Consider the following 25,518-nt stretch of genomic DNA (forward strand, 5'->3'; position numbering starts at 1 on the left):
CCGGCCTCCACTCCTTCTAAGGTCATTGCTCAGTTCCGACGTCGGGATGACCCTGTCATCCATGCGGCGTGAAGGGCACCCTCCCCGGGCGCCCGGGACTCCAGGTGGGGCCCCAGTGGACGAGGGAACTTGGCGTCGCCCACCGGGCGTGGCCTGGGCGGGCGCGGGGCGGGGCCTGGGCCGGCGCCGGGTCCGGCCGGGCGCTCAGCCAGCGGCGTAAACTCCGCTGGAGCGCGGCGGTGGAGCAGGTGAGCGGGCCGTGTCGGGGGGGTGCCCAGGCCAGGGCCCTGTCGCCCGGGGCGCTGAGGGCCCGGGGTGGGGCTGCGCCCTGAGGGCCCGGCCCTGCCCTCCGCACGCCTCTGGCCGCGGTCCCTTCCCCGGCTGTGGGTCTGCGGCCCCTGCGTGCGCAGCGCTCCTGGCCTCTGCGGCCAGCGCGGGGGCGGAGAGAGGAGAGTGCCCCGCAGGCGGCAGCTGGGCCGGCCCGGAACTGGGTCGTGGAAGGATCGCGGGGAGCGGCCCTCAGGCCTCCGGCCTCACTGCGTCCCTACTTCCCTGCGCCCGCCTGCTGCCGAGCCCCGGCTGGGGGTGGGCGCGGCGCGAGCTGTTAAAGGGCCGGTGCATTTAAAGGAACCGTGCACGTGGGTCTCTGAGGCGTGTAGCAGGCGGGGGCGTTTTGTTCTTCCTCTCTCTCGCCGGAGACCTCCGTTGCGCCGAGTCCATCCGGCCTCCAGCACCGGGCCCTGGGCATGCTTTCCCCGGGAAGGAGGCGCGCGGGAGCTCTGACCGCACGTGAGGGGCAGGGCCGCAGGCTCAAGCCTAGAGCTGGTTTCTGTTAGCAGCGTTGTTTGGCTGTTTTGTCAGGCATTTCCAGCTGTGAGGAGACAGACAGAAGCAAGCTTTTGGAGCTGAAGGAACCTGAGACAGAAGCTAGTCCCCACTCTGAATTTTACTGATGAAGAAACTGAGGCCACAGCTAAAGTGACTTTTCGCAGGGTCGCCCAGGTAGGATATAGCACAGCCAGGCTTCGACACCAGTGTCCTGGCTTCTAGATCTGCTGTCCATCCCTCCGAGCAGACCTCGCCACTGTTTATTGCCTTAATAAGTATTCCCTTTGAAAGGTATGAACGGTGTTGAGTGAAGTAACTGCATCCCTATTTACAAATGGAGAACCTGAGAGCATCGCATAGAGACGATTGCAGACTAACTTAACTCAGAAGCGACAGCCTGGGTTGCCAAGGCTGTCTACGAAGTAACTTGATTAGGACCGACCCCAGCTTCCAGTAAGGAGCCCTCTGATGCCTCTGTAGCCAATTCTGCAGACACCTGAGCCTCCAAGGCCTTCAGCCAAGACCTTTGGCGGTAATTAGAGGCTCGGGATAAGCTGCTTCAGGTGTGTGAGCCTCAGGTTCTTCTCTCCTGAATGTGATTGTGGGCAGGCAGTGACTGGCGCAGGTGCAGAAGGGGCCTGGTTCTTGGCCCCAGCTCAGAGCTGCGTCCCCAGGACGCCCACGTTGAGTCTTGGGTTCCAGGGCAGAGGCTGGAGTGAGGGCTTGGGGGGATGTTGCTTTGAAGTGGGATGGATGTATCAGGTTTTTGGGGAAAACTCTGTACCCTTTGGTGTTGAAGTGCCCATGTGCCAAGTCTTGAGTCCAGCATGTTCACGTGTGGGAAGTGAGTGGCTTGTTCCTATTTGAAAGAGCAGCAAGGGGGAGGAAGAGCAGGGGCTAGGGGCTGCTGCTGGGGTGCCTGGAGCTGTGGTGAATAATGTCACACCTGTCTCCCCTCCGTGGCTGCTCACCGTCCCCCCAAGGGGGGTTTGCCTCTTGCCTGCTTTGGCCTTTCTCTGTTATCGATGTTAATAATGGCATATATCTCGCTTATGAGTTGGTCATAAACAATAAAAAGCCATATTGTACAGAATCTTAGAATTTAAGATCTTAAGAATTTCAATGACACTGAAACAGCTTATTATTACCTTTTTACAGAAGAGGAAACAAGTTTAGGGAGTTAAGCAGCTAGTCCAGTTATGTGGCTTCAGTGCTTTAAGCACCAGGATTTGAACTGGCTACACTGTCTTTATCTTTTGAGTTTGTGCACAGGAGGTTCATGCATTCATCTCCTGGCCGTGTCTCTCCACTACTGCTGGGAAAGTTTTATGGAGTCCCCATGAGCAACTTCCTGACAAACAAAATTTTTTTTAAAGAAACCAAAGCAGTGTGTGTAGGTCACATGCAGTGTGTCTGATGAAAACATCTCTGGCAGGTTTTCAGCTGTTGCTTTGACTTTCAGACACTGTTTAGTTGGGGACTGATAAGACAGCAAATGTTTCTGCAAGTATTCCCACCTGTTCTACTCCAAGCTGCCACAGCTGCGGAAAGGCGGGGGTGAGGCTGAGAGGCCCCAAGAGGAACATTTTCCACTGGGCTCCAAGCCTGGAGATGGGATGACCATCATGTTAATGTCTGGAGAAAAGAATGATTTCAGGCTGGGCGCTGTGGCTCACACCTGTAATCCCAGCACTTTGGGAGGCTGAGGCGGGTGGATCACTTGAGGTCGGGAGTTCGAGACCAGCCTGACCAACATGGAGAAACCCCATCTCTAGTAAAAATACAAAATTAGCTGGGCGTGGTGGCACATGCCTGTAATCCCAGCTACTCAGGACGCTGAGGCAGGAGAATCGCTTGAACCTGGGAGGCGGAGGTTGCGGTGAGCCGAGATCGTGCCAAAAAAAAAAAAAAAAAAAATGGTTTCACATCCTCAGGAAAGACCAGATGTCAGTGAGGGAGATCATTTCTTGAGAGCCTCTTCATTGACTGGGAGAATGGGCTGCTTGTTCATCTTTGTGAAAATTCTAGAACAGGGGAAGAATAATTCAAAGGGTGCCCACCGTTCTGCTATACCTTAACCAGAAGCTTATTGGACTCTTTTTAAAATAAAAGTAATACATGTTTATTCTAGAAAATTCGGGAAAAAGTTTTTTTTTTTTTTTTTTTGAGATGGAGTTTTGCTCTTGTTGCCCGGGCTGGAGTGCAGTGGTGTGATCTCAGCTCACTGCAGCCTCTGCTTCCCGGGTTTCAGTGATTCTCCTGGCTCAGCCTCCTGGGTAGCTGGGATTACAGGTGCATGCCACCACTCCCAGCTAATTTTTGTATTTTTATTAGAGGCGGGGTTTCACCATGTTGGCCAGGCTGGTCTCAAACTCCTGACCTCAGGTGATCCGCCCACCTCGGCCTCCCAAAGTGCTGGTATTACAAGCATAGGCCATTGCGCCTGGCTGAGATAACCACTCTTAACATGCATTTCCTTCCACACTGTTCACATATGCATATTTATCTATTAAAACAATAGAGGGAGGGAACCGTAGGTGAAGTTTTTGTATCCTGTTTTTTCTGTTATGCCTTCAGAATTTTCCTTTTATTGAATTCTCGTGGAAAAGCAGATTTGATGGGTGTATAGAGCATTTGAATTATTTATCCTACCACTCCCACAGCAGGACGCTTTCCCATCCTCCGTTTTGGCCCAGAGAAGCAGTGCCCTTTGTCCTCCCCATGCCCATATGTGGGCACTTACCACCATGGAGCCAGACCTACCTGGGCAAGTAGCAGAGGGAGAGCAGAGTGAGCCCTGGGGGCAGGAGTTGGGGTCGTGGCAGGAGAGAGACTTGAGAGTTTCGAGGTGGCAGATGAGCTGGTGAGTGAGTGATTAGGGAGCATTTCTGGACACATACCTGCCCGTGGTGAAGGCATGTGCCTTGTGACTGTGCTCCCAGAAAGCCTGCGTGGTGTGTGGTGGGCCTGCCTGTGTGACCAAACCCTGGCCACTGGGTACGTGACCCTCACAAGTGCTGACTGGGCTGAGAAGAGCTCCTTGATGGGCAGTTTGGAGACTTGAGTTCTAACTGTGGCTTTTGGCCATGGGACATTAACTGATTACTTTTGCGCCTCTAGGCTTCAGTGTTCCTTAATTATAATACAGGGAGCTGACTAGGTGGCATTGATGGCCTTTAAGGTCCTTGCCAGCTCTGACATTGTCCTATGGATATGCCCTTTCATTTGATAATATGTTTACGTGGCCATAGTGCCTGGGGCCGGGCTGGGAATGAAAACTTGATCTCTGGGGCCTGGCCTTTGAAGCTGGTTCACGTGTCTGGTGGTTCAGCAGATCCGTAACATTCCAAGAGGCACATCAACAGGCTATCGTGTCCTCTCTCACTGTGTCCCTCCTCCATTTCATCTTCTTTATAACTACCACTTATTGAACATCTACTGTGTGCTGGCCACTTTACAGGTTATCTCTAGGTTTTACGATAATCTTGCAAGGTATGCCTGTTCTGCCTTTTACAGCAGAGGAAATGAGCTGTGTCAGATTAGACTGTCTGAGGCCTCTCGGCCAGGGAATATGTGGTTCAAATCACATAGGCAGGCGATCTGAACCCTGTCAGTCTCCAAAGCCTCTGCTTTTGACCACTGACTTGCTGCTGCTTGTTTAAAAATAAATGTGTTTCTGGAGCCACTCCAGAGGGGCGTGCTAGGGGATCCCTCTCCCACTTCCTCACAAACCACCCTTTTCCCTGGCTGCTTCAGGAAATGAGAGAACTCTGCCTGGGCCCTAGGCACTTCTGAGTGGGACAGGGCTGTTAGAGGTTAAGTCTAGAGCCTGGCCCAAAGTTCAGAAGGCCCCATCAGAGGGCCCCTGGGGCCTGTGGTCTGGGAGGGTGGTAGGGCAGTACCTCACTTCCCTTTGACACTCAGGCCCCAGCTCTGGCTTAGGCCAGGGAGAACCATCCCCAGGCGGTATGTGTTACTATATGGGCTGAGATGGATGGACAGGTGGATGGTCAGCTGGACCAAATACATAGTCGGGTACCCAGGGCCAGGGGGAGGAAGGTGAGCAGGGAAGCCATGGGCGATTGTCTGGGTGTCATCTGACCTTAACAAACTCTTCCTTATTTTAAGTGAGGACTGTGGGACTTCTCAGACGTCAGGAGAGTGATGTGAGGGAGCTGTGTGACCATAGAAAGTGACGTGTTAAAAACCAGCGCTGCCCTCTTTGAAAGCTAGAGAGCATCGTTCATTTAGCCTGCTGAGAAGAAGAAACCAGGTGTGTGGGATTCAAACCTTTCTGCGGCCCCAAGTGTTCGTGGTAAGTGCAGTGACTCCCAACCTGCTTTTGAACCCTCTTTTTCCATTAGGATTTTCTCCATGGAGGCAGATTTCCATGGGGGTTTGCTGTGGCATTTTGAAATCTGTTTCTTACCTAGTTCCATTGGCCTTAAATGTTAAGGCCAAAGCCTTTACATTTCTCTCTAACGAAAAGAAGGTCGAGGAAATTGGGTCATTGGGTTTCCATAATAATTGCAGGAACTGCTGACACAAGCACGGCTGGGGAGATTCTCTAGGTCAGACTCCCTTGGTTTGGCTAATTCAGCAGTTTGATCCCATTCAGCTGATTAATGGGAATGTGCAGTGGCTTCTTTGGATGTTTGATTTTGCATCCTAATCCAAAGCAGCTATCAGCCTCAGCAGTTCCTTGTTGGAAGGCTTTCCAGAACGTAGTCTGTACGCTGGACACTTCCTTCTGCCCCTCTGCATTTTCCTGCTGCTTCTCTAGAGAATGGGGTGCAGGGGGTGGGAGACAGGGAAAGCTGGTTGCTGTGTGGCTGATGGGATTTGACATCACCCAGCCCCACCCCCACCTGCCCGTGAGTCAGCCTCCGGGGAGAGTTCTTTGCGTCACCGGCACTCTAATGTGGACAAACATCTAGCAGTGTTGTTTATCTGCACACGTTTGGGTGGTGATTTTTCCCTCCAAGGATTTCAGAGCACCAGCAGGCTTCAGAGCAGACTTAGGTGGCTTGCAAAGCAGGCCCTTAGGAATTCAGAGGGAAGCAGAAGTCCATCCCAGATGCTCTGTTTTCCTTCAGGAGGTAGGTAAATCAGAGGGGCTGAGGGACAAATGAAAAAGAGTCACAGCTTTGAGTCCCATCTGCTCCTCCTGGCCAGTGAGAGGGGATCTGGGAGGGGCAGATGTAGAGGAAAATCTGTCTAAATGTTGATGCTCATTATTTTCCTTTAAAGAATTAATAGCCTAAAATAAACCCTACAGATACAGTCTGTGTTTATTATAGACACTTAGAGAAATGCAGAAAAATATAAAGAAAATAAAAACCACTCTCGGTTCTACCATGCAAAGATAATCACCTTTAATATTTTGTAATATTTCCAGTCCTTTATATACATACATTTTATAAGGACATTCAGATGATTAGGTTTGTAAAGTTTTATGTTCTGTTAAATTTAACATTGTGTCATTGTTCAGGTTATTAAATATTTGAAATAAGATTTTTGGTGGTCCTGTAACAGTCTCCATGAAGTAGCATTTCAGGATCAAAAGGTGTGCTGTGTTTAAAGTGTTGATTCTTACTCCTTTCAGTTAAGGCCAGTGCAGTTTGTCCAGGTAGTGACTGAGACCCAGTTTTTCCACACACTCCTCCGCAGTGGGCATTGTTTTGGGCCCTTTTCAGCCCAGGAGCTCTCTTCTCCCCATGCCGCTCTGCTGGTCTGAGATTTTTCCACTCCTCTTCCTCCCTAGTTGCTCTCTGACAGACTCTATGTATTCAGGAGAAAGTGTTCATTGTCTCACTCTCTCATTTGGCAATCAAGTAATGCCAAGCAGTGAGGGGGCGAAGGTGGGTGGGTGAGGGACACTCACCTTGCTGAGAAAGGGCCCCAGCCTGGTCGGGTGATTATAAAGCAGAGGCAGTGCCAGGAAAAGTATGACACTGGCTGAGAATCACCCGGGGACCGACCATCCCGAATGCAGATCCCTGACACTGGGTGAGGATGGAGCTTGGAGATCTGCATTTTTAATAAGCAGCCTAGCAGAGTGGTAAAGAGTCCAGACACAGACTACCTAGGTACAAGGGTAACCTTGAGCTAATTACTTTTTGAGCCTCTGTTTCCTCATCAGTACCATGGGGAAGAATAGTAGCGCCTTGCTCCAGGATCATGATGTTTAGTGCTGGGTAAGGGCTCAGCAGGTGCTGGTCCATCTTCACCAGCCCCCAGTGGCCTGGGCCACCTTTGACAAACAGTGATCCTAAGGGATTCAGCCTTTCCTAAGTTGGTGCCTCCCACCTGTCACCCCCACCCCACCAGGCTAGGAGGGTTGTGATTAGAGGGTGCCCTTGCTATGACAGCTGAGACTAGCTCTTCCCTGATTATTCCTTAAGGACAGTCTCTCCTTCCCTGCTTTCCTGAAGTCTTGGTCCTCACTGTTGTGGGCACAGCTTCAGGGAGGCCTTGGAGGAATTTTTGAAAGTGGAATGAGGGAAGCAGCCTGCTCAGGGAGCACTTGTTTTCTGGCGAGGAGGCCGCATGTATGAAAGCATGTTTTGTAGTTTTTCCTTGTTTCTTCCTGAAGACCTATCAGGTCTTGAGACTAGGCCTGGGCACAGGGCAGGCAGTCAGCGAGTGTGGATAGTAACGACAGTGGTCACCAGGTGCCTTTTTCCTGTCTAGCACAGTGTCACATGGAAAGGGTACGGTCCTTTAACCCCACCTTCCCCAGCATGACTATCACAGATGTCAGGGAACCTCTGCCCACAGAACTGCTTTCCAAGGATTGTCTTTTTTTTTTGAGACAGAATCTCACTCTGTCACCCAGGCTGAAGTGCAGTGGTGCGATCTCAGCTCACTGCAGCCTCCGCCTCCTGGGTTCAAGCGATTATCTTGCTACAGCCTTCTGAGTAGCTGGGATTACGGGCACCTGCCACCATGCCCGGCTAATTTTTGTATTTTTATTGGAGACTGGTTTCCCCACGTTGGCTAGTCTGGTCTTGAACTCCCGACCTCAGGTGATCTGCCCACCTCAGCCTCCCAAAGTGCTGGGATTACAGGCATGAGCCGAGCCACCATACCCGGCCCTTCTTCTGCATTTCTACCTGACAATTTCTTTCATTTCTATAGATGATGAAGGAACTAAAGCCAAGAACTTTCCAAGGTCTTGCAGCTCTTTGGGGGATGTGAAGCTGGGCTCTATTTGTATGGATTTTGCTGGTTCTCAGAACTTCCCTGTGGCCCTGGGGCCTAGCCTGAGGGGACTCTGAGTGAAGAGGGAGGAGGGCCCACACCTCTTTTGTAAAGGCTGCTTTTGTAAAGTTCAGTTCACATCTTCCTCCTGGTCAGAAACCTTCGGGGGCTCTCCTCTGCTGCATTAAGCTCTTACTCCCAGGCACCAAACTCCTCCCTGGGATGGCCCATCCTACTAGGTCCCCACACTTCAGCCACATCCAATTGCTCGATATTATCAGGATAGGTTATGTTATGTTCCCAACCCATATGTTTACTCAAGTGGTTACCTCTTTCCAGAATGAGCCCCCTCCTCCAAACTCTGCCTGGTGAAATATTCCTAACCTTTGCAGCTTCATGTCCCTCTTACTTCTTGTGACCTGAGGCATCTACTCCTGACAACTGATAGACTGTGTCCCCTTCTAACTCTCGGGTGCATTGTCCTTGTCACTTCCCTCCTGGCTTTTAGCTGGCTTTGCTTCCTGCTGTTGTTACTCCTGTACTTGTCTCATCTATCCTAAACAGAAGGTGCTGCAGGCTGGGGAGTTTGTTCATGTTGAAATCCCTGCGATGGAGGTGAGCAGAGGCAGGCTCTGCTTGTGCCTCTTATTTGGGGATGAAGTTAAAGTCCCTGTGGGAATAATCCAGGCCACAGCCAGGGTTGCTGTCTTCAGAAAGAAGGGCAGCCACAGATCTTGTTAATGGCTGACTTGGTGGAAGGAACCTGCCTGCTTTGTTTAAAAACCACATATAGCTGAGTGTAGTGGTTCACACACTGTAATCCCAGTGCTTTGGGAGGCTGAGGCAGGAGGATCACTTGAGGCCAGGAGTTTGAGACTAGCTTGAGCAACAACGTGAGGCCCTCATTTCTACAAAATATTTTAAAAATTAGCCTAGCGTGGTGGCATGCATCTGTAGCCCTAGCTACTGAGGAGGCTGAGGTGGGAGAATTGCTTGAACCCAGGAGTTCGAAGCTGCCGTGAGCTGTGATTGCACCACTGCACTCCAGCGTAAGTGACCAGTGAGACCCTGTCTCTAAAAATAAAGAAAATCACATATATTGTGGGGTAACTTACTTGGAGATGAACTTTCAGCAGAGCGCACAGCTGTTATCCCTGCCCAGGGTGTGAAGCTCAGCCCTGAGGGTCTCTAGACAGTGATAACTCAGCCTCTGTCCCCGTCTGAGATGATGGCAGGGACAGTCAGATTTGCCAGGCATTGTTTGAAGTTCTTCCCAGCCCAGAAACCTGCATGTGTAGATTTTAGTACACTGGGTCCCCCACTTGGTACTACTGTATAGAAACCCCACTCGGCACTGTTTTAGGGGGCAGGCTTCCCTCTTGTCCCCTTGACCTTGGCCTTCCCCTGGGTCCCGCCCTCAGTGGCACTTCCCCACCCCACACGTCTGCTCTCATGGCTTAGGTCTCCACTTCGAACCTCAGGAGACCTGGTCCTCAGACGCCTCCCAGACAGCTTCCCCATTTTATCCCATAGACACTCAAAGGGTGAAATTCATGGTCTTTCCCGAGACTCTCTTCTCCGGTCTTCCCTGTCTTAGTCCTCACCTGGCTGCCATTCTAGACCCTGTTTTCTGTCCTGCGTCAGGTCCTGCCCTTGACCTCTTGACCCCTTCTGGACTGTGCCCTCACTTGCATCCATCCTGCTGCTGTCCTCAGCTCTCCTCACCTGCCACAGTTGTCTCTGGGGGTCACTTTCCCTCTCTGGCCAGTGGCCAGACTGACTTTTATAAACCCGGTTCAGATCTTGTCTGTCAAGATTGTCCTCAGGGTGATGTGTGTCTCCTTAACATGGTGCCTGAGACCCCGCTCATCTCCACTGCCTGCCCCACAGTGTGAGGCCCCCACTGGAACCTTCTCTGTGCCTTCTGCCCTTCCCTCCTCCTGGGAAAACCAGTCTTCATCAGATAGGCTCTTCTCTAGAAAACATTCCTGATCTCTGAGATTTGGTTCCACTTTTGTGCTCCTGCACCTACCATCAAACACCTGGATTGTATCATTTGTCACATTAGATGATTTTTGTTTTAAGACAAGGTGTTCTTACTCATCTTTTTATCCCCAGAGCTCAGCGTGATCTTTGGTGCATAATAGATGCACCACAGATGTTTGCTGATTAAACGAATGAGCACACTGACAGTTTGGAGCTGCCCTGACTTTCGTGGCTGTGCGCTTTGCCCCCTGGGATGTGAGTCACCTCAGGCCAGCCCCAGGCAAGGCCGCTGCTGCCTCCATGGTGGCTCTCAAGGCCTTTTGTTTTATGGCAGTCGTTTGACAGGCATCTCTTAGAAGCTTGTGGGGCAGGACTTGTGTCCAGGTCTCCAGGTTGCCTCCAGCCACCCCCTGAGTCCTCCACTGCCTTTGTCTCACAGGAAAGTGGAACAAGGTCCTTGTGTTCCTTTTTCCAGGTGCTTCCAGAGGCAGGGCTATGCTCACATTCATGGCCTCTGACAGCGAGGAAGAAGTGTGTGATGAGCGGACGTCCCTGATGTCGGCTGAGAGCCCCACGCCGCGCTCCTGCCAGGAGGGCAGGCAGGGTCCAGAGGATGGAGAGAACACTGCCCAGTGGGTAGGTCCCACCAGCAGCTGGGGGCCTTCAAACAGGTCCCTGGGGCTCCTGTACCTTACAGATGAAAACCAGACATTCATTCCCTGATGCGGGAGGGAGAAGGGAAATAATGATGAAGATTGGCCAAAAGGATGGGTGGCTGGCCATGGTGGACCTTCCATCTGCAGGGCTTCATAGGACTCTGCGCATTCACAGCCAGAGATGGACTTGGTAGTGGGCTGAAGGGTGCTGTCCACTCTGCCCCCTTGGGTTTACCTCTCTCATGCAGGTCACTGTTTCCACTGTAATAGGAGAGTTTGTTTGGATGCCTGGGTGCTAGGGCAGGTAACACAGAAGCTTAGAATGGTAGCAGGGGAAGCATTTTTTGGCAGATGGCCAGACATGGTAAGTGTGAGAGGAGTCTGCCTGATACACGGTTGACTTTTGAGCTGGGGATATTTGGGCTGCACTATGATCATCCAGCCCCCAGGTGAGGAGACTGTAACATTAGAAAGAGTAGGATATCATTGGGAGAGCCACTTAGTTGTGCCCTTTCTCTCCCAACCAGGGCAAAACATCTGAGTTTGTCTGAATCCTGTTCTCTGTGTTGCCCATTATAGAATTAAAAAATGTCTCTGTATGGACTGTTTTCTTGCAGCCAGTCTTAATCCCGCTTGCTGAAATTTGAGCTCACTTCTCCATGTTCTCCTTGAGAACAGAGCCATCGTCCCTAAGCTCTGAGTGAAATCGCACCAGCTCAAAGCCACTGCTCTGCCACTCCTCAGCCTTTTCTTGTTAGTTTGTTATTTCCGGGAAGTTTTGTACATTTTGGTTGTTTCAGTTTCTGTTCATGAATAGTCTTCCTTTTCTTTCTTGGCTGAATGTCTAGATTGGGACTCTCTCTGCAGAGAACCGGTACTGAAGCAACTGTCATTTTCAGTTTTTGTTTCATTTGGCTTTTCCTTTAGCTGTTCACCTCATTAGCAAGGCAGCCCATGACCCTGACTTGCCACAGTTCCAAAACACAAATTCTTACAGATCGGTTTGTGCCAGTGTCTGGCAGGTGTCCTGCCCTCCTTCGCTACCTCCTCATTTGTGCCTGCCCACCTTCCCAGAGCCTGCGTCTTCTCAGATGCTTAACACCTGTTTAGCCTCTCTAGTTCAGAGCTACAAATTTACATGCTTGATTCTGTGGGGCAGGAAGTTCAAAGTAATTTCTTCCTCTGCAAATTCCCCGTATCTTAGTCACTCAAAGAGAGTGTCCCTGTGCACTGCCTCCTCTAGCTAGTGATTTGTCAACCAAAAATGTTCAGTCTCTGTTTTCCTTCTGTCTCCTGGCCTGTCTCCTCCTATATCAGCATGGCCACATGAACAGAATTGAGTGACCTCCTGAGTCCCTGTATTAGGAAGGGGAAAGATCTTTTGATTCATTAACCATTAAGTTGATTCATTAACCATTAAGTCTTGGGCCTGCAGACCATAGCAGCCTGCCTTCCTTCATTTGTGGTGCTTCATCCAGCTCCAAATCTTCTCTACTCTTGTCCTCACAAACTTTTCATATGCCCTAGTAGCTCATAGACTCCTCCTTATATCTGGAAAGCAACATTCAAACTTCTCATTTCTGGTTCCAAAAATCCATGCATTACATGGATAGGCTGCTGTGGGGGACATTCCGCGGCCCTCACGATGTGGTTTCCCACAGAGAAGCCAGGAGAACGAGGAGGACGGTGAGGAGGACCCTGACCGCTACGTCTGTAGTGGGGTTCCTGGGCGGCCACCAGGCCTGGAGGAAGAGCTGACCCTCAAATACGGGGCGAAGCATGTGATCATGCTGTTTGTGCCTGTCACTCTGTGCATGATCGTGGTGGTAGCCACCATCAAGTCTGTGCGCTTCTACACGGAGAAGAATGGACAGCTGTGAGTTGGGGACCTGGGGGGAACAGGGTGGGGTGAGGGCTGAGTTGCCAGGGGGGCAGGCAGCAGCCTGTGTTGGTCACTGTACCTGCAGCTCCACACCAGCAGTGGTAAAGAGCAGGGATGAAGAACGGCCCAGGTTCATGGCCTGGCTCACTGCCTCCTGGATTGTGACCTACTTGGGCATGCTGTTAACATCCCTATGCCTCAGCTTCCTTGTCTGTATAATGGGTTGATAACGCAGTCACTGGGAGAATTAAGTGAGTTAATACGAGTGAAGGGCATAGAAGAGTGTCTGCTGCACGTGAGTGCTCAGGCAAGCTGGATCCTGCCGCAGAAAGCAAGCTCTTGCTGCAAAGCACTGGGCTCCCTGTTCCTAGTCCTAGATCCTGGGCATGGCTGTGCCACTGATCCCTGTGTGACCGCAAACAAATCACTTCCTCTCTGGGTCTCTGCTTCCCTGAATGTGAAACAAGGTGGTTGGACCAGATATTTCTCAGCTCACTTCCAGCCTTGTGAGGAAGACTTATAAAGCCTTTCGTTTATTTTAGTAAAATACATGCAGAGGCAGCAGCGTGGAAAAATGAGAAGCTTCCTCCACTTCTTCCCCCTCCCCTTTCTGTGGTCCTCACTGCTAAGCACCTTCTGTAATTTTTTTTTTTTTTTTAAGTTAGGGACTTTTTGTTTCATTTTGTGTGTGTTGGTTTTTTGTTGTTGTTGTTGGTTCTTTTAAAGAAAGGAATAAGGCCAGGTGTGGTGTCTCATGCCTGTAATCCCAGCACTTTGGGAGACTGAGGCGAGAGGATTATTTGAGCCCAGGAGTTTGAGACCAGCCTGGGAAATGTGGCGAGACCCTGTCTCTACAAAAAATACAAAAATTAGCCAGGTGTGGTGGTACACGCCTGTAGTCTCAGCTACTTGGGAGGCTGAGGTGGAAGAACACCTGAGCCCAGAAGTCAAGGCTGCAGTGAGCCATGATTGCGCCACTGCACTCCATCCTCAGCAACAGAGTAAGACCCTGTCTCAAAATTTTTTTAAAAAATTTAAAAAGTAGAGCCCCATCCTCAGGAAGCTTATAGTGTGTGGGCGATTCAGCGCAGCACAGGTGAAAGCATGGAGAGAATGCAGCCAGCGGTTTGTTTGCAGCAGTTCAGGCTGGGAAGAGTGAGGTTTGGGTGAATTGCTTCCTGTCTCTGCTTCCTGAGCTTATGAGCTGCAAGGACAGCAGTTGCTTCAGCGGGTGGGGGTCGGGTAGTAGCAGGTGGAGGAGTGCTGGGCTGGGTGGAGCTGGTGGAGAGGTGTGGGTGGGTGGGGGAATGAGAATTGGATGGGTGAGAGAAGTGCCTAGGGAGCCTTTAATCCCTGTGGGGGGTGGGGAAGGCAGTGGGGAGGTCATCTAGCCCTCGCCCTCACTGCTGCACTGGGCCCAGTTGGCAGGCTGAGAGCCACAGGTCTGTGGTCAGGGTGCCAGGAAATGAGCTGGAGGACAGGAACTGCTCATGGGGATGGTGCCCATGCCCCATCAGGGCAGCATGTGGGCAGCATGGGCATCCCAGGCACCTCCCCTAGCAGGTCCAGAATCACTCAAGGTGGGGAGCCTTGAGGAGCAGGCAGGGCCGGGAGCATCAGCCCTTTGCCTTCTCCCTCAGCATCTACACGCCATTCACTGAGGACACACCCTCGGTGGGCCAGCGCCTCCTCAACTCCGTGCTGAACACCCTCATCATGATCAGTGTCATCGTGGTTATGACCATCTTCTTGGTGGTGCTCTACAAGTACCGCTGCTACAAGGTGAGGCCCTGGCCCTGCCCTCCAGCCACCCCTCTCTCTCCGTCTGCCCCACACCATGGTGGCAGGGCCCGTGAAACAGCCACCTTTAAAAAACACAAATCAGAGGAAAATAGACCCAGATTTTTTGTACTCCTCCCCACCCCATCCTGTCTTCCACCGCGGATGACCTAATACTGTTGTCTTTTATTTTTATTTATTTTCTTTTTCTTGAAACATGGTCCCACTCCATTGCCCAGGCTGGAGTGCAGTGGTGCGATCATGACTCACTGCAGCCTCAACCTCCTGGGCTCAAGAAGTTCTCCCGCCCAGCCTCTCAAGTAGCTAGGACTACAGGTGTGCACCACCATACCTGGCTAATTAAAAAAAATTTTTTTGTACAGGCTAGATCTCACAGTGTTGCCCAGGCTGGTCTCAAACTCCTGGACTCAAGTGATCCTCCCACCTTGGCCTCCCAAAGTCCTGGGATTACATGTGTGAGCCATTGCACCCAGCCTGTTGTCTTTTAAATTTACACATTATCCCACTTGAGTTCCTCATTGCAGTGTTCCAAGCATCATTTCTCATATTTCAAAGTTAATTTTGTTTGCTTCTCTTTCTGAAGTTCTATTTTAGGCTCCCCTCACCCCGATACTTCCCCTGAAGATTTATTTTTAGTTTTCCTTTTCCTTTTCGGGCAAGGGTGTGCAGATGCCATGCTGAGGTCTTCCAGCCCTGGGAGACTTTTGGGTTGTAGCTGCCTATAGCTGCTGAGTAGCCCCAGGGAGTAGTGGAAGGGCAGATCCCATCTGGCCAGAATCATGGGCACTGCCTGTCTCCAAAGATGCCATAAGCTTTTAGACAGCGGCTTCAGGCTTTTTTCCCAGGGAAGGGGTTGAACCCCTAACGATGGAAAGGAAATTAAGCTGAGCATTACCTATTTTAAAACTGTTTACACACAGGTGCCTCACAACGTTTTTTGTTCAGGCAGCTGCCATCCATGGAGCAGGTAGATAGAGGTGCAGAGTGCCCAGGCTAGAGGGATGGGACAGGGACAGTGCAGGGAGGGAGCTGAGCCCCCTTCCAGCGGGGGCAGCAGAGGGGAAGGCCATGGGAGGGGCTGCAGGACGTGTCCTGAGCTGAAGCTTATTAATAAGTAATGAGTACCAGCTGGGCATTGTGGTGCACGCCTGTGGTCCCAACTACTTGGGAGACTGAGGCGGGAAGATCACCTGACCCCAGGAGTTCAAGTCTAGCCTGGGCAACGTAAGACCCTGTCTCTAAAAAAAAAATAATAAAATAAGTAACAATTACCTATGTAACTGTGATGAGGCAGAGTTTGAACATTGCCGCTGGGAGGTTGGCAGATGGTGGGAAGCAGGGTGGAGGGCTGCTGGTTTGGAGCAGAGGATACAGATTGCATGGGGTCAAGCTAGAAATTGCACGGCAGGTGTGAAGAGCTGGCCCCACTGCGGGCAGTGGGTGTCTGGTGGCCAGTCCCAGAGGCTGTGGAGAGGGGCTCAGCCTTCTGTCTAGTAGGGCTTCCTTAGAGGTTCCACAATACAGATGATGGTGGCCCGTGCAGTCAGGTGGTGGCTGGGATGAAGAGGGTTGGCACGTCCCAGAGACAGCCCCTTCCCCTTTTGGCTGTGTGTGCGGCATGGCCGTGGAGGCTGCTTTCACTCCAGGTAGACCAGGGCCACGCTGAGGTCCTGGTAGGCTGAGCTGGTGACTGATGAGTTAGTCCTCAGGGGTGAGGCTGGTGGGAAGTGATGTCACTGTCCCCCCGATGGCCAGCTAAGGGACTGGGTTGGGATCATCCCCGTCTTGTCCTTCACTCTCCCATGCTTGGCCAGGAGAAGAGGAACAGGTCTTTCTGAGGACCTGTTTGTAGACCGTTGGGTAGGAGGGGACTTCCCAGGTTCTCTGTTGAGGCCACTCTCTCTAAAATAGCACCCCAGTGAGTCTCCTGTCACTGTATCCTGCTAACATTATTTTCTCCATTGCCCTCATCATTACCTGCTGATATACTGTAGATTTGTCTATATGTCATCTAACACCCCTCACACTGGGACACAATGCCCGTGGGCAGAGACTTTGCTAGCCTTGGCTCCAGAGCCTCGAACAGTGCCTGGCAAGTAGGAGACACCCAGCATTACCTTTCTAAGTGAACCAGTAGAGATGGGGGGGGGAGACCGCAAGGCTATGCTGGCAGACCTGAGGGAGTCTTGTCTGCATGCACTGCAGGGTGACCTGAGGGGAACTCCTTGGACTTCTGTGCCCTCTTTATCTGGAAGGTGGCCACTTGATCCCTTCCAACGTAGGCATGAAGTAGCCTAACAAAGAAGAGCATTCAGGCTTGGGTATCAGTCCCAGGATCCTGGGAGCTTTAGGATTTGTGGCGCTTGGGGACACCTTGTGATCGTGCCATTTCTATTGTCTAGTTCATCCATGGCTGGTTGATCATGTCTTCACTGATGCTGCTGTTCCTCTTCACCTATATCTACCTTGGGTAAGTGGCAGACAAGCAGCAGGGTCCCTGGGAACCCCTCTCCATGCGGCACAAGTGGACATGGGCATGAGGACCTGGGCGGGGAAAGATGACCGTCGAGCTCCAGCGTTCCCCAGTGCCAGCTGTTTTGGGGACCCAGGCCTCCGTCACCCTCTCTCATGGCCTTAACACGGGAGTGGAAGTGGGGCTGCATGGTGGACCACACGTTTCTGTCTTGTTCCTGATTTAAAACGAACCCTTCATGGAGAAGGCACTCTGTGAACCCCAGGGGGATAGAAACCCCCCAAAATTTACATTCTAATTTTTAGGCTAGGCCCAGGTACTTCCTGGTTTGTGGGAAAAATTATCTGTTCTATTGCCCCTTGATTTGGGATATCAGCCTGACCCAGGGGCCCAAAGAGACTGGAAGGACAAGAGAAAACACCTTCCCAAGGACCCTTCCATGTGCACAGGGTCTTCCAGGTCATGTCCTTGCACATTTCTGTGACCTGTTCCAAGCATCCCCACCTTGTTCTAGAAAATGTCGCAAATGGTAAATTGTAAGGACAGTGAAGGTCGGGGAAGGAAATGTTAGTAAAGAGGGCCAGGTTGGGACTGAATGGTGGTAAACTGCTAGGCTGTAATGTCTCCACTGAGTCCCACTCACAGGCTCCACCTTGGTCCTGCAGGGAAGTGCTCAAGACCTACAATGTGGCCATGGACTACCCCACCCTCTTGCTGACTGTCTGGAACTTCGGGGCGGTGGGCATGGTGTGCATCCACTGGAAGGGCCCCCTGGTGCTGCAGCAGGCCTACCTCATCATGATCAGTGCGCTCATGGCCTTGGTGTTCATCAAGTACCTCCCAGAGTGGTCCGCGTGGGTCATCCTGGGCGCCATCTCTGTGTACGGTAGGCGGGCAGCAAGGCTGGTGGGGACAGTGGGGGCGATGTCCAGGGCCAAATCGTCCCCAGTGCTGCACAAGGAGGGCAGGTCCTGAAGGGCTTGCATCCTTTTCTGCAGAGGCCTGGGTGGGATCCCTCCTGAGAGAGTCGCCTTTGTAAAACATAGGGGGGTCCACTATTTCTGGAACACTCCTGGTGGTCTAGATAAAATGCGGTAGTCACTGAGCTCCTCATTTACTTTTTTTTTTTTTTTTGAGATGGAGTCTTGCTCTGTCACCCAGGCTGGAGTGCAGTGGCACCATCTCGGCTGACTGCAACCTCCGCCTCCCGGGTTCAAGTGATTCTCCTGCCTCAGCCTCCCGAGTAGATAGGATTACAGGCGTGTGCCACCACGCTGGGCTAATTTTTGTACTTTTAGTAGAGATGGGGTTTCACCATGTTGGCCAGGCTGATCTCGAACTCCTGACCTTGTGATCGGCCCGCCTTGGCCTCCCAAAGTGCTAGGATTACAGGCATGAGCCACTGCACCCAGCCCTCATTTTCCATTATTAGTGATATGCTGATTGTGCAAGTGCACTGTTCAGCACCGGACACACTGTAAGTGATTTGTTCATCAAGACAGTCCTTTGGGCACAGTGCCTATACATAACTCCAAATGTTAGCTGCTATTTGATATTAGCATGATTATTGTTGCCAGTATTGTTACTTCCATTTTAAGGTTAAGGAATTTGAGGCTCAGAGAAGTGGGACTCCCCAGCCTGGCCACCGTGTCTCGGGTGCACAGCTCCTCCACGCTTGTAGTTGCCTGTGAGGCCCTACTCTGGCTCACACCAGGGCCTGCTCTAAGTTGTGACTGGAGATTGAGAATTTGAGATGCCAGCCCAGAGGCAAGGCATGCTCTGAGAGCTCCACCCGGGGCTCCTGTGCTACAGGGCAGGCTCTTCAGGGGGCTGCCTGGGGATAACTTGACAAGGATGTCTCTGTTTTCCTAGATCTCGTGGCTGTGCTGTGTCCCAAAGGGCCTCTGAGAATGCTGGTAGAAACTGCCCAGGAGAGAAATGAGCCCATATTCCCTGCCCTGATATACTCATGTGAGTGGGCCCCCCGTGCCTCTGCCTGACTCGGGGTCAGCAGGCAGCCTGTGGGGGGGACACGGGCCTGCTTCCTGGCCGTGGCTTTCAGAGTTGACTAGGTGATCCCAGGAGGGTCTCCACTTTCAGAAACCAGGGAGGGCAGTATCTTGCGATTACACAGTAAGAAGCGTAGAAAGTTAGGACAGGAAGCAGGCATCTGCTGGGATGTGGCACAGCCCCTGACTTCATCCTGTCCATCCTCCAGCGGCATGCTGCGGTGCAGGTTGCATTCCTGTGGGCCCGCAGCCACCCCTCAGCTCTCCAGGCTCTTGAGAAGGGACTTTGGAGGAGGATTCTTCAGGGCAGGGGGTCGGGGAGCAAGGAGCTTCTGGGCTTCCTTGACAGCAGCATGGCTGATTGGCATTAATCCTAACTGAAGGGAAGGCACACGGGATGGCCCCTGGCCTTGGGGTCAGTGTGTAGAGATTCGGACTTACACATGCAGTTAGCAAAGGCACATCAAGTCCCCATTTCGTGACAGGCACTGTGCTAGGCGTTGGGGGACCCAGTAGGAAAGAAGACCACGGGGTCCCAGGCCTCATGGAGCTCACGGGCCTGTGATTGTGATGCCCTCGGTCTGTTGATGGCGGGGCTTAAATGGAGGGCCTGAGTTTCTGAAGCTCTGGCGTCTGCAAGGTGGCCTGGGAAAGAGTTTATTGAACAGCTACAGAGTTCTAGGTATCTCCATGCAGTTGAGGATTCGAGCCCGTAGAGGAGAATCGCCCGCAGCGTGGCCCCCCGGGAAAGCACATTCCAGGCACATTCCGAGGATGAGCGGAGACCATGTATGGAAAGGTAGTGCCAGGACTGTCATGAGTGTCCCAGGGCTCTGGGGATTCACCCGTGAACAGTGAGCTCTTGGCTCTGATAGACCTGGTTCTTATGCTTTAGGAGGGGAGACGGAGACAAACAGTAACAGAGTAGACAAATGCAGGAGTCAAGAGAGTGTGACTCTGGACCCCTCCCACAACGGCCTCCTAACAATGGAGCATGAGCAGATACCTGCAGGATGGCGGGATGGAGGGTCCTGTGCAGGCTGTCTGGGATGCAGACTGGCCACCTCCCCCAGGCCCTGCAGGCAGCCACTGTTAGCACCGCCTGAGGCGTGAACCTTTTTTCCTCCCCCAGCTGCCATGGTGTGGACAGTTGGCATGGCGAAGCTGGACCCCTCCTCTCAGGGTGCCCTCCAGCTCCCCTACGACCCGGAGATGGGTGAGTATCCGGGGGAGCTAACAGCCTGTCATCACTGGGGGGCAGCTCCCTACCTGCACCCAGCTCTGCTCAGCCTGGCCTCCCTGAGAGGCATGAGTTCAGGAGGGGCAGAGGGAAAGGTCCATTGAAAACCAGCTGGACACATGCGGCCTGAAAATTCAGCGAGTGTTGGACCCTCGGTCTTCTTCCGGCCTCTGTTGCATCGTTCTGCTGGGCGTGGGTGGGTGAAGTGGGGGAAGCCCTGGCGTCAGGTGCTGGTGCTCAGGGGGACCCCTTCTTGGAGCTTTGTTCCCAGGTAATACTCTGACCAGCTCTTGTTTCTCTCCCTTGTTGTCCCCTCCTCACGGCAATGACGGACATCTTCTCTTCCTGGACACCCAGAAGAAGACTCCTATGACAGTTTTGGGGAGCCTTCATACCCCGAAGTCTTTGAGCCTCCCTTGACTGGCTACCCAGGGGAGGAGCTGGAGGAAGAGGAGGAAAGTAAGGTGCCCATGTTCACATGGCCCGCTTCAGCCTAGGGTGGGAGTGGAGACAGAGGGTGGAGGCTCCCTGCAGCCTGGGTGGAGGAGGGCATGAGGGGAGGGGCCCCTTTTCCCATCAGAGGCATCTCTGTGAAAGTAGGAGATGCCTGCAGTGCTGGGGTCTTCTCAGCAGGCCCCATGTAGTTGTCCGGCGTGTATTGAGTATGGGCCATGTGCCCGTGCTGTGCTGGGTGAGGCCCAGCCCTGGTGGGACCCACAGGCTAAGGAGACACGGGCAGTAATCACATAGACTGCAGAAGCCAGGGACTATGAAGGGGGCTGTGGGGCGGGAAGGGGCGGCAGGAGAGCATGCCACGGGGCTTCTTGGCCTGGTTGGCAGGGGTGAGAGAAAGTCACCTGAGGAAGTAACTGCTGAGCTGAGCTCTGAAGGTTGAGTCACAGCAGTCACTAGAGGAGAGGAGCACAGGGTGGGGAGCATTTCCTGACAGGCAGACTCAGGAATCAGAGGAAGCTGGGGCGGGATGCAGAGAGCAGAAGTGTGGGAGAGCCTTGCAGACAGGCCTGGAGATGCGCCGAGATAGGAGTTCATCCTGGCATCAGTACACAGTGCCTGCCTAATACCTAATGCCAGCCCACTGCAGCATGCCAGGTGGCACCCTGGAGCAGGGAGATGCTGCAGTGTCGTAACAGCCCCTGCCTTGAGAGGTGCCTTACGGGAGCAGCCTGGTGACAGTGGCCTGGCATACAGGACTCCAGTGACGCGGGAGGGGCAAGCTAGGGAAAGATCAGTCCGCGGTGGGTCTGGAAGGAGGAGCAGGTGCACACCCTCCAGGCAGGCTTAGGGGAGGTGTTTATTCCAAGGCCAACTGGTGTGCTGCAGACCAGGAGTTAGCACAGATCCCACAGGGCCCACAGGACTGGCCTCCCTCCGGACACCAGCCACAAGCTCTAGAGGGTCTAGATGCCACTTGTGCTTCTGACTGGCTGCAAATTTAGGGCTCCCATGACCCCCTTAGGTTCAGTAACTTGCTAGAATGACTCACAGAACTCAATAAAGCACACACTTAAAATTGCAGTATGTTTTTTGTTGTCGTTTTGTTTTGGAGACAGGGTCTCGCTCTGTTGCCCAGGTTGGAGTGCAGTAGCACGATTGTGGCTCACTGCAACCTTGACTTCCTGGGCTCAAGTGATCCTCCTGAGTAGCTGGGATTACAGGCACGTGCTACCACACCTGGTTCATTTTTATATTTTTAGTAGAGACAAGGTTTCAACTTGTTGCCCAGGCTGGTCTCGAACTCCTGGGCTCAAGCGATCCACCTGCCTTGGCCTTCCAAAGTACTGGGATTATAGGTCTGAGCCACAGCACCTGGCCAAAATCAGTTTTATCATAAGAGATGCAACTCAGGACCAGCCAGATGAAGAGACAGTGAAGAAGTGATGCTGATGGATCGCACCTGGTGGGGGAAGGATGGACGCTGGGGCCAGGAGCGGGAGGGACACCTGCAGGGCTGGAAGGGCAGGGGAGGTGGGCCTCCATGGTTTGTGTTTATTGTATAACCATTTTTATTGTCTACAGTGAGCAAAGTTATCCTATAAACAAGTGTCAGGGACCATTGCACTAAAGAAAACAAACGAGAGCATTTTGGAAGCTCTAATTTCCTGATCAGTAATGGGTAGACTAATTCCCAGTTACATTTACCTGCTGTAAGGTAAAAAGGTCTTCAGAGGACCTCTGTCTTCGTGTTATATGTGCTTTTGAATGTAGTGAAATTAAATTCCCTAAAAATCTGTGATTCAGACTTCATACTAAATTGTACAGCAGTGCCCAGCCCAAGGCCATGCATTTCTATTTGTTCTTTTCTTTACTCACTAAGTGCCCAACACCGGTTTTACCTGAGTTTCAGAACTGCCCACTTTTCTCTGCCCAGGTTGTAAGTCACCCAGTCCACAGGTGTCCCCTGCTTTCCCACTGGCCACTGACTTGGGGAGGCAGCTGTCCACGTCCCCAGTCCACGTCACAGCTTCTAGAGGCCAGGTGGGCTGGGCTGGGCCTTCTGGGCCAGAGTTTCTCTTCTTTTTCCATTCTGTGCACGCCTCCTCAGTACGGGTTACTGTCTGTCCTCACACAGGGGGCGTGAAGCTCGGCCTCGGGGACTTCATCTTCTACAGTGTGCTGGTGGGCAAGGCAGCGGCCACGGGCAGCGGGGACTGGAATACCACGCTGGCCTGCTTTGTGGCCATCCTCATTGTGAGTGGCTGGGGATGCGTCCGACTGCCCCATGGTGGTGGGGGCCCCCAGGGTCCTCACTGTGGTGGGGGCCCCCAGGATCCCTGGGGATTTTTCATTTCTTCTCTTCCCTCTGAGGGACAAGAGCAGGGAGCGGGGCTGGAAGGGTCAGCTTGAGACCGAGGCTCACAGGAGGTGTGCTCGCCCCTAGGTGGGCTCCAGCCTGTGGAGGACAGTGCAGAGGAGGGTGAGGAGAGCACTGGCCCCAGCGTGGCTGAGCACACAGCCTCCAGGCCGAGGACCCAGCTGACAGCTTTGCGCAGTGATGATACCCTCGAGGTGGTTGTGATGACATCAGATTTGCAGAAAAGAAAATTGCTTAAGAGCCTTGCCTGTGGGCACAAAGCTAGTGAGGACCGTGTTTTCCCCTCCTCCATGCCACTGAGACACCACAGGGTCTGAATCTGGGGTACTAGGGGTGGCCCCGTTACTGTGAACTGAAATGTGGAGGCCCTGTAGTCAGTTAACGTGGCCAGATACACATAATGGGGAGACGTCCTGCCGTGACTTCATCTCAGAGATTTCGCTGTCACGTTAGAGGAGGAGGAGTGTCTGAGCCGTGCGCTTGGCATTTGCCCCTTAGTGAAAACCCTGGGCCTGGCATGGTTAAGGTTGATGCTCCAGTGTGCAGAAGGTTTTCTTTTTGCCCACAAGTATATCAGGGATGGGATGGTGGACCCAGGCTCCTCCACCACCAGACTGCCTGACCTGAGCCCTGCTGCCCCCAAGGATAGAGAAGGCACCCTGGTTCCCTGTGCTCACCTGGACCACTGCCTGTATCAGCCGGGTCAGGGGAGGATGGGCAGCCCCCACACCTGCTTCCCAGGGGCAGGTTGCCTGGCGGCTCTGATTCCCTTGGTGCCAGCTGCTGAGAACCTTACTGCCATTTCAGTTGAGCCCACCTAGCTCTCATGTAAATACGTGTTCCTTGAGGGCATCTTACCATCCCATGTGACCACTCCAGCCAGACGGGAGGCAGCATGGCCTGGGGGCACAGCACTGCTCCAGGAGTCAGGGGGCCTGCCTTCTGGTTCACTCACTAACAGGTGGGGTGATCCAATGGGGGTGAGAATTTCTGCCCTCAACACCTCAAGAGCTGTTGCAGGACCAGGGAAGATAATGGGTTGTCAGGTGTCTAGCGCCGTTGTCCGACTGGTCCTCGAACAAGCTCCTGCGCCCAGGGACTAGACCATGACTCACAGCTCCTGTCCACACCAGAGATCACCACGCTCACCCTCCCCTCCGTGTCCTGCAGGGCTTGTGTCTGACCCTCCTGCTGCTTGCTGTGTTCAAGAAGGCACTGCCCGCCCTCCCCATCTCCATCACGTTTGGGCTCATCTTTTACTTCTCCACGGACAACCTGGTGCGGCCATTCATGGACACCCTGGCCTCCCATCAGCTCTACATCTGAGGGACACAGTGCGCCACAGGCTGCAAGCTGCAGGGAATTTTCGTTGGATGCAGTTGTATAGTTTTACACTCTAGTGCCATATATTTTTAAGACTTTTCTTTCCTTAAAAAAATAAAGTACGTGTTTACTTGGTGAGAAGGAAGCAGAACCAGCTCTTTGGTGCCCGCTGTTTCATCACCAGACTTTGGCTCCCGCTTTGGGGAGCGCCTCGCTTCACAGACAGGAAGCACAGCAAGTTTATCCAGATGAACTGAGAAGGTCAGATCAGGGCGGGGAGAAGAGCATCCGGCCTGAGGGCTGAGATGCGCAAAGATGTGCCTCTGTTCAGGACCAGGACCTTGTGCTCAGGAGTGGCCCCTGGCACCTGGGTGCTCTGGCTGGAGAGGAAAAACCCTACGAGGAGTGTTCCCAGTGCTTTGTCCATGATGTCCTTGTTATTTTATTGCCTTTAGAAACTGAGTCCTGTTCTTGTTACAGCAGTCACACTGCTGAGAAGTGGCTTAATAGTAATATCAATAAATAGATGAGTCCTGTTGGAATCTTGGAGTTTGGTCCATTGTAAATGTTGACCCCTCTCCCTGCATCTTGGGTATCCCTGGGGTATAACCTGTGCTGTGAGCCCAGGATGGAGGCAGTTTGCCCTGTTTGAAGGAGCTTTTAATGATCTCGCCTCTCTGTACACATTTAACTAGAAAGTTTCCTAAGCAGAGGCCTTTGGAGAGCGGGGTCGCCTGACATCTGCCAGCCCTGAGCTGTAAGGCTGCGGGTGCCGAGCAAGTCCCTGGACTCAGTTGTGCACGACGGCACAGACACTGCCAGGTGGTTGCCAAAACATCCAGTGGTCCCTTCAGCAAGTGTTCACCCTCTGCAGAAGCCTGTGAGGGCCTGAGCTCAGAAACCACTCTCCTTTCCTTCTCTGGCTGTGGCCCTGGGCGCTGCGGTGGGAGAGTGGACAGTTTGGCTTTGCCTTCTCCGTACATCAATCATGGGTTGCAAAGAGAATCTCAGAAGTGCCTCTTCCTGAGCACAGTGGCTCACAGCTGTAATCCCAATACTTCGGGAGGTAGAGGCAGAAGGATCACTTGAGCCCAGGAGTTTGAGACCAGCCTGGGCAATATAGCGAGACTTTGTACAAAAAAAAATTTAAAAATTAGCCAAGCATGGTGGCATGCACCTGTAGTCTCAGCTACTCTGGAGGCTGAGGTGGGAGGATCACTTAAGCCCAGGAGGCAGAGGCTGCAGTGAGCCGAGATCAAGCAGGTGTTAAGTATATCAGACAGCT

The 25,518-nt window shown here is 52.7% G+C and overlaps 1 protein-coding gene across 9 annotated transcripts; it reads left to right on the forward strand.

Moving 5' to 3' along the window:
- On the forward strand, nt 1-24,775 carry PSEN2 (presenilin 2). Of its 9 annotated transcripts, none has more exons than XM_058430655.1 (14): nt 1-104; nt 862-1,002; nt 4,957-5,143; nt 10,493-10,653; nt 12,335-12,549; nt 14,196-14,337; nt 14,718-14,810; nt 16,758-16,825; nt 17,494-17,714; nt 18,701-18,799; nt 19,970-20,053; nt 20,435-20,536; nt 22,668-22,786; nt 24,081-24,775. In XM_058430655.1, exons 4-14 carry the CDS (start codon nt 10,513-10,515, stop codon nt 24,234-24,236), a joined length of 1,440 nt encoding a protein of 479 aa, XP_058286638.1. In that variant the 5' UTR covers nt 1-104; nt 862-1,002; nt 4,957-5,143; nt 10,493-10,512; the 3' UTR covers nt 24,237-24,775. The 9 variants fall into 9 exon arrangements, with proteins under 9 accessions (XP_058286638.1, XP_058286637.1, XP_058286639.1 ...); XM_058430654.1 differs by lacking the exon at nt 1-104 and adding an exon at nt 174-248; XM_058430656.1 differs by lacking the exons at nt 1-104; nt 862-1,002 and adding an exon at nt 229-248.
- The last annotated feature ends 743 nt before the right edge of the window (nt 24,776-25,518 follow it).

Source organism: Hylobates moloch, unplaced genomic scaffold (assembly GCF_009828535.3).
Source record: "Hylobates moloch isolate HMO894 unplaced genomic scaffold, HMol_V3 SCAFFOLD_18, whole genome shotgun sequence".
Classification (NCBI taxonomy): domain Eukaryota; kingdom Metazoa; phylum Chordata; class Mammalia; order Primates; family Hylobatidae; genus Hylobates; species Hylobates moloch.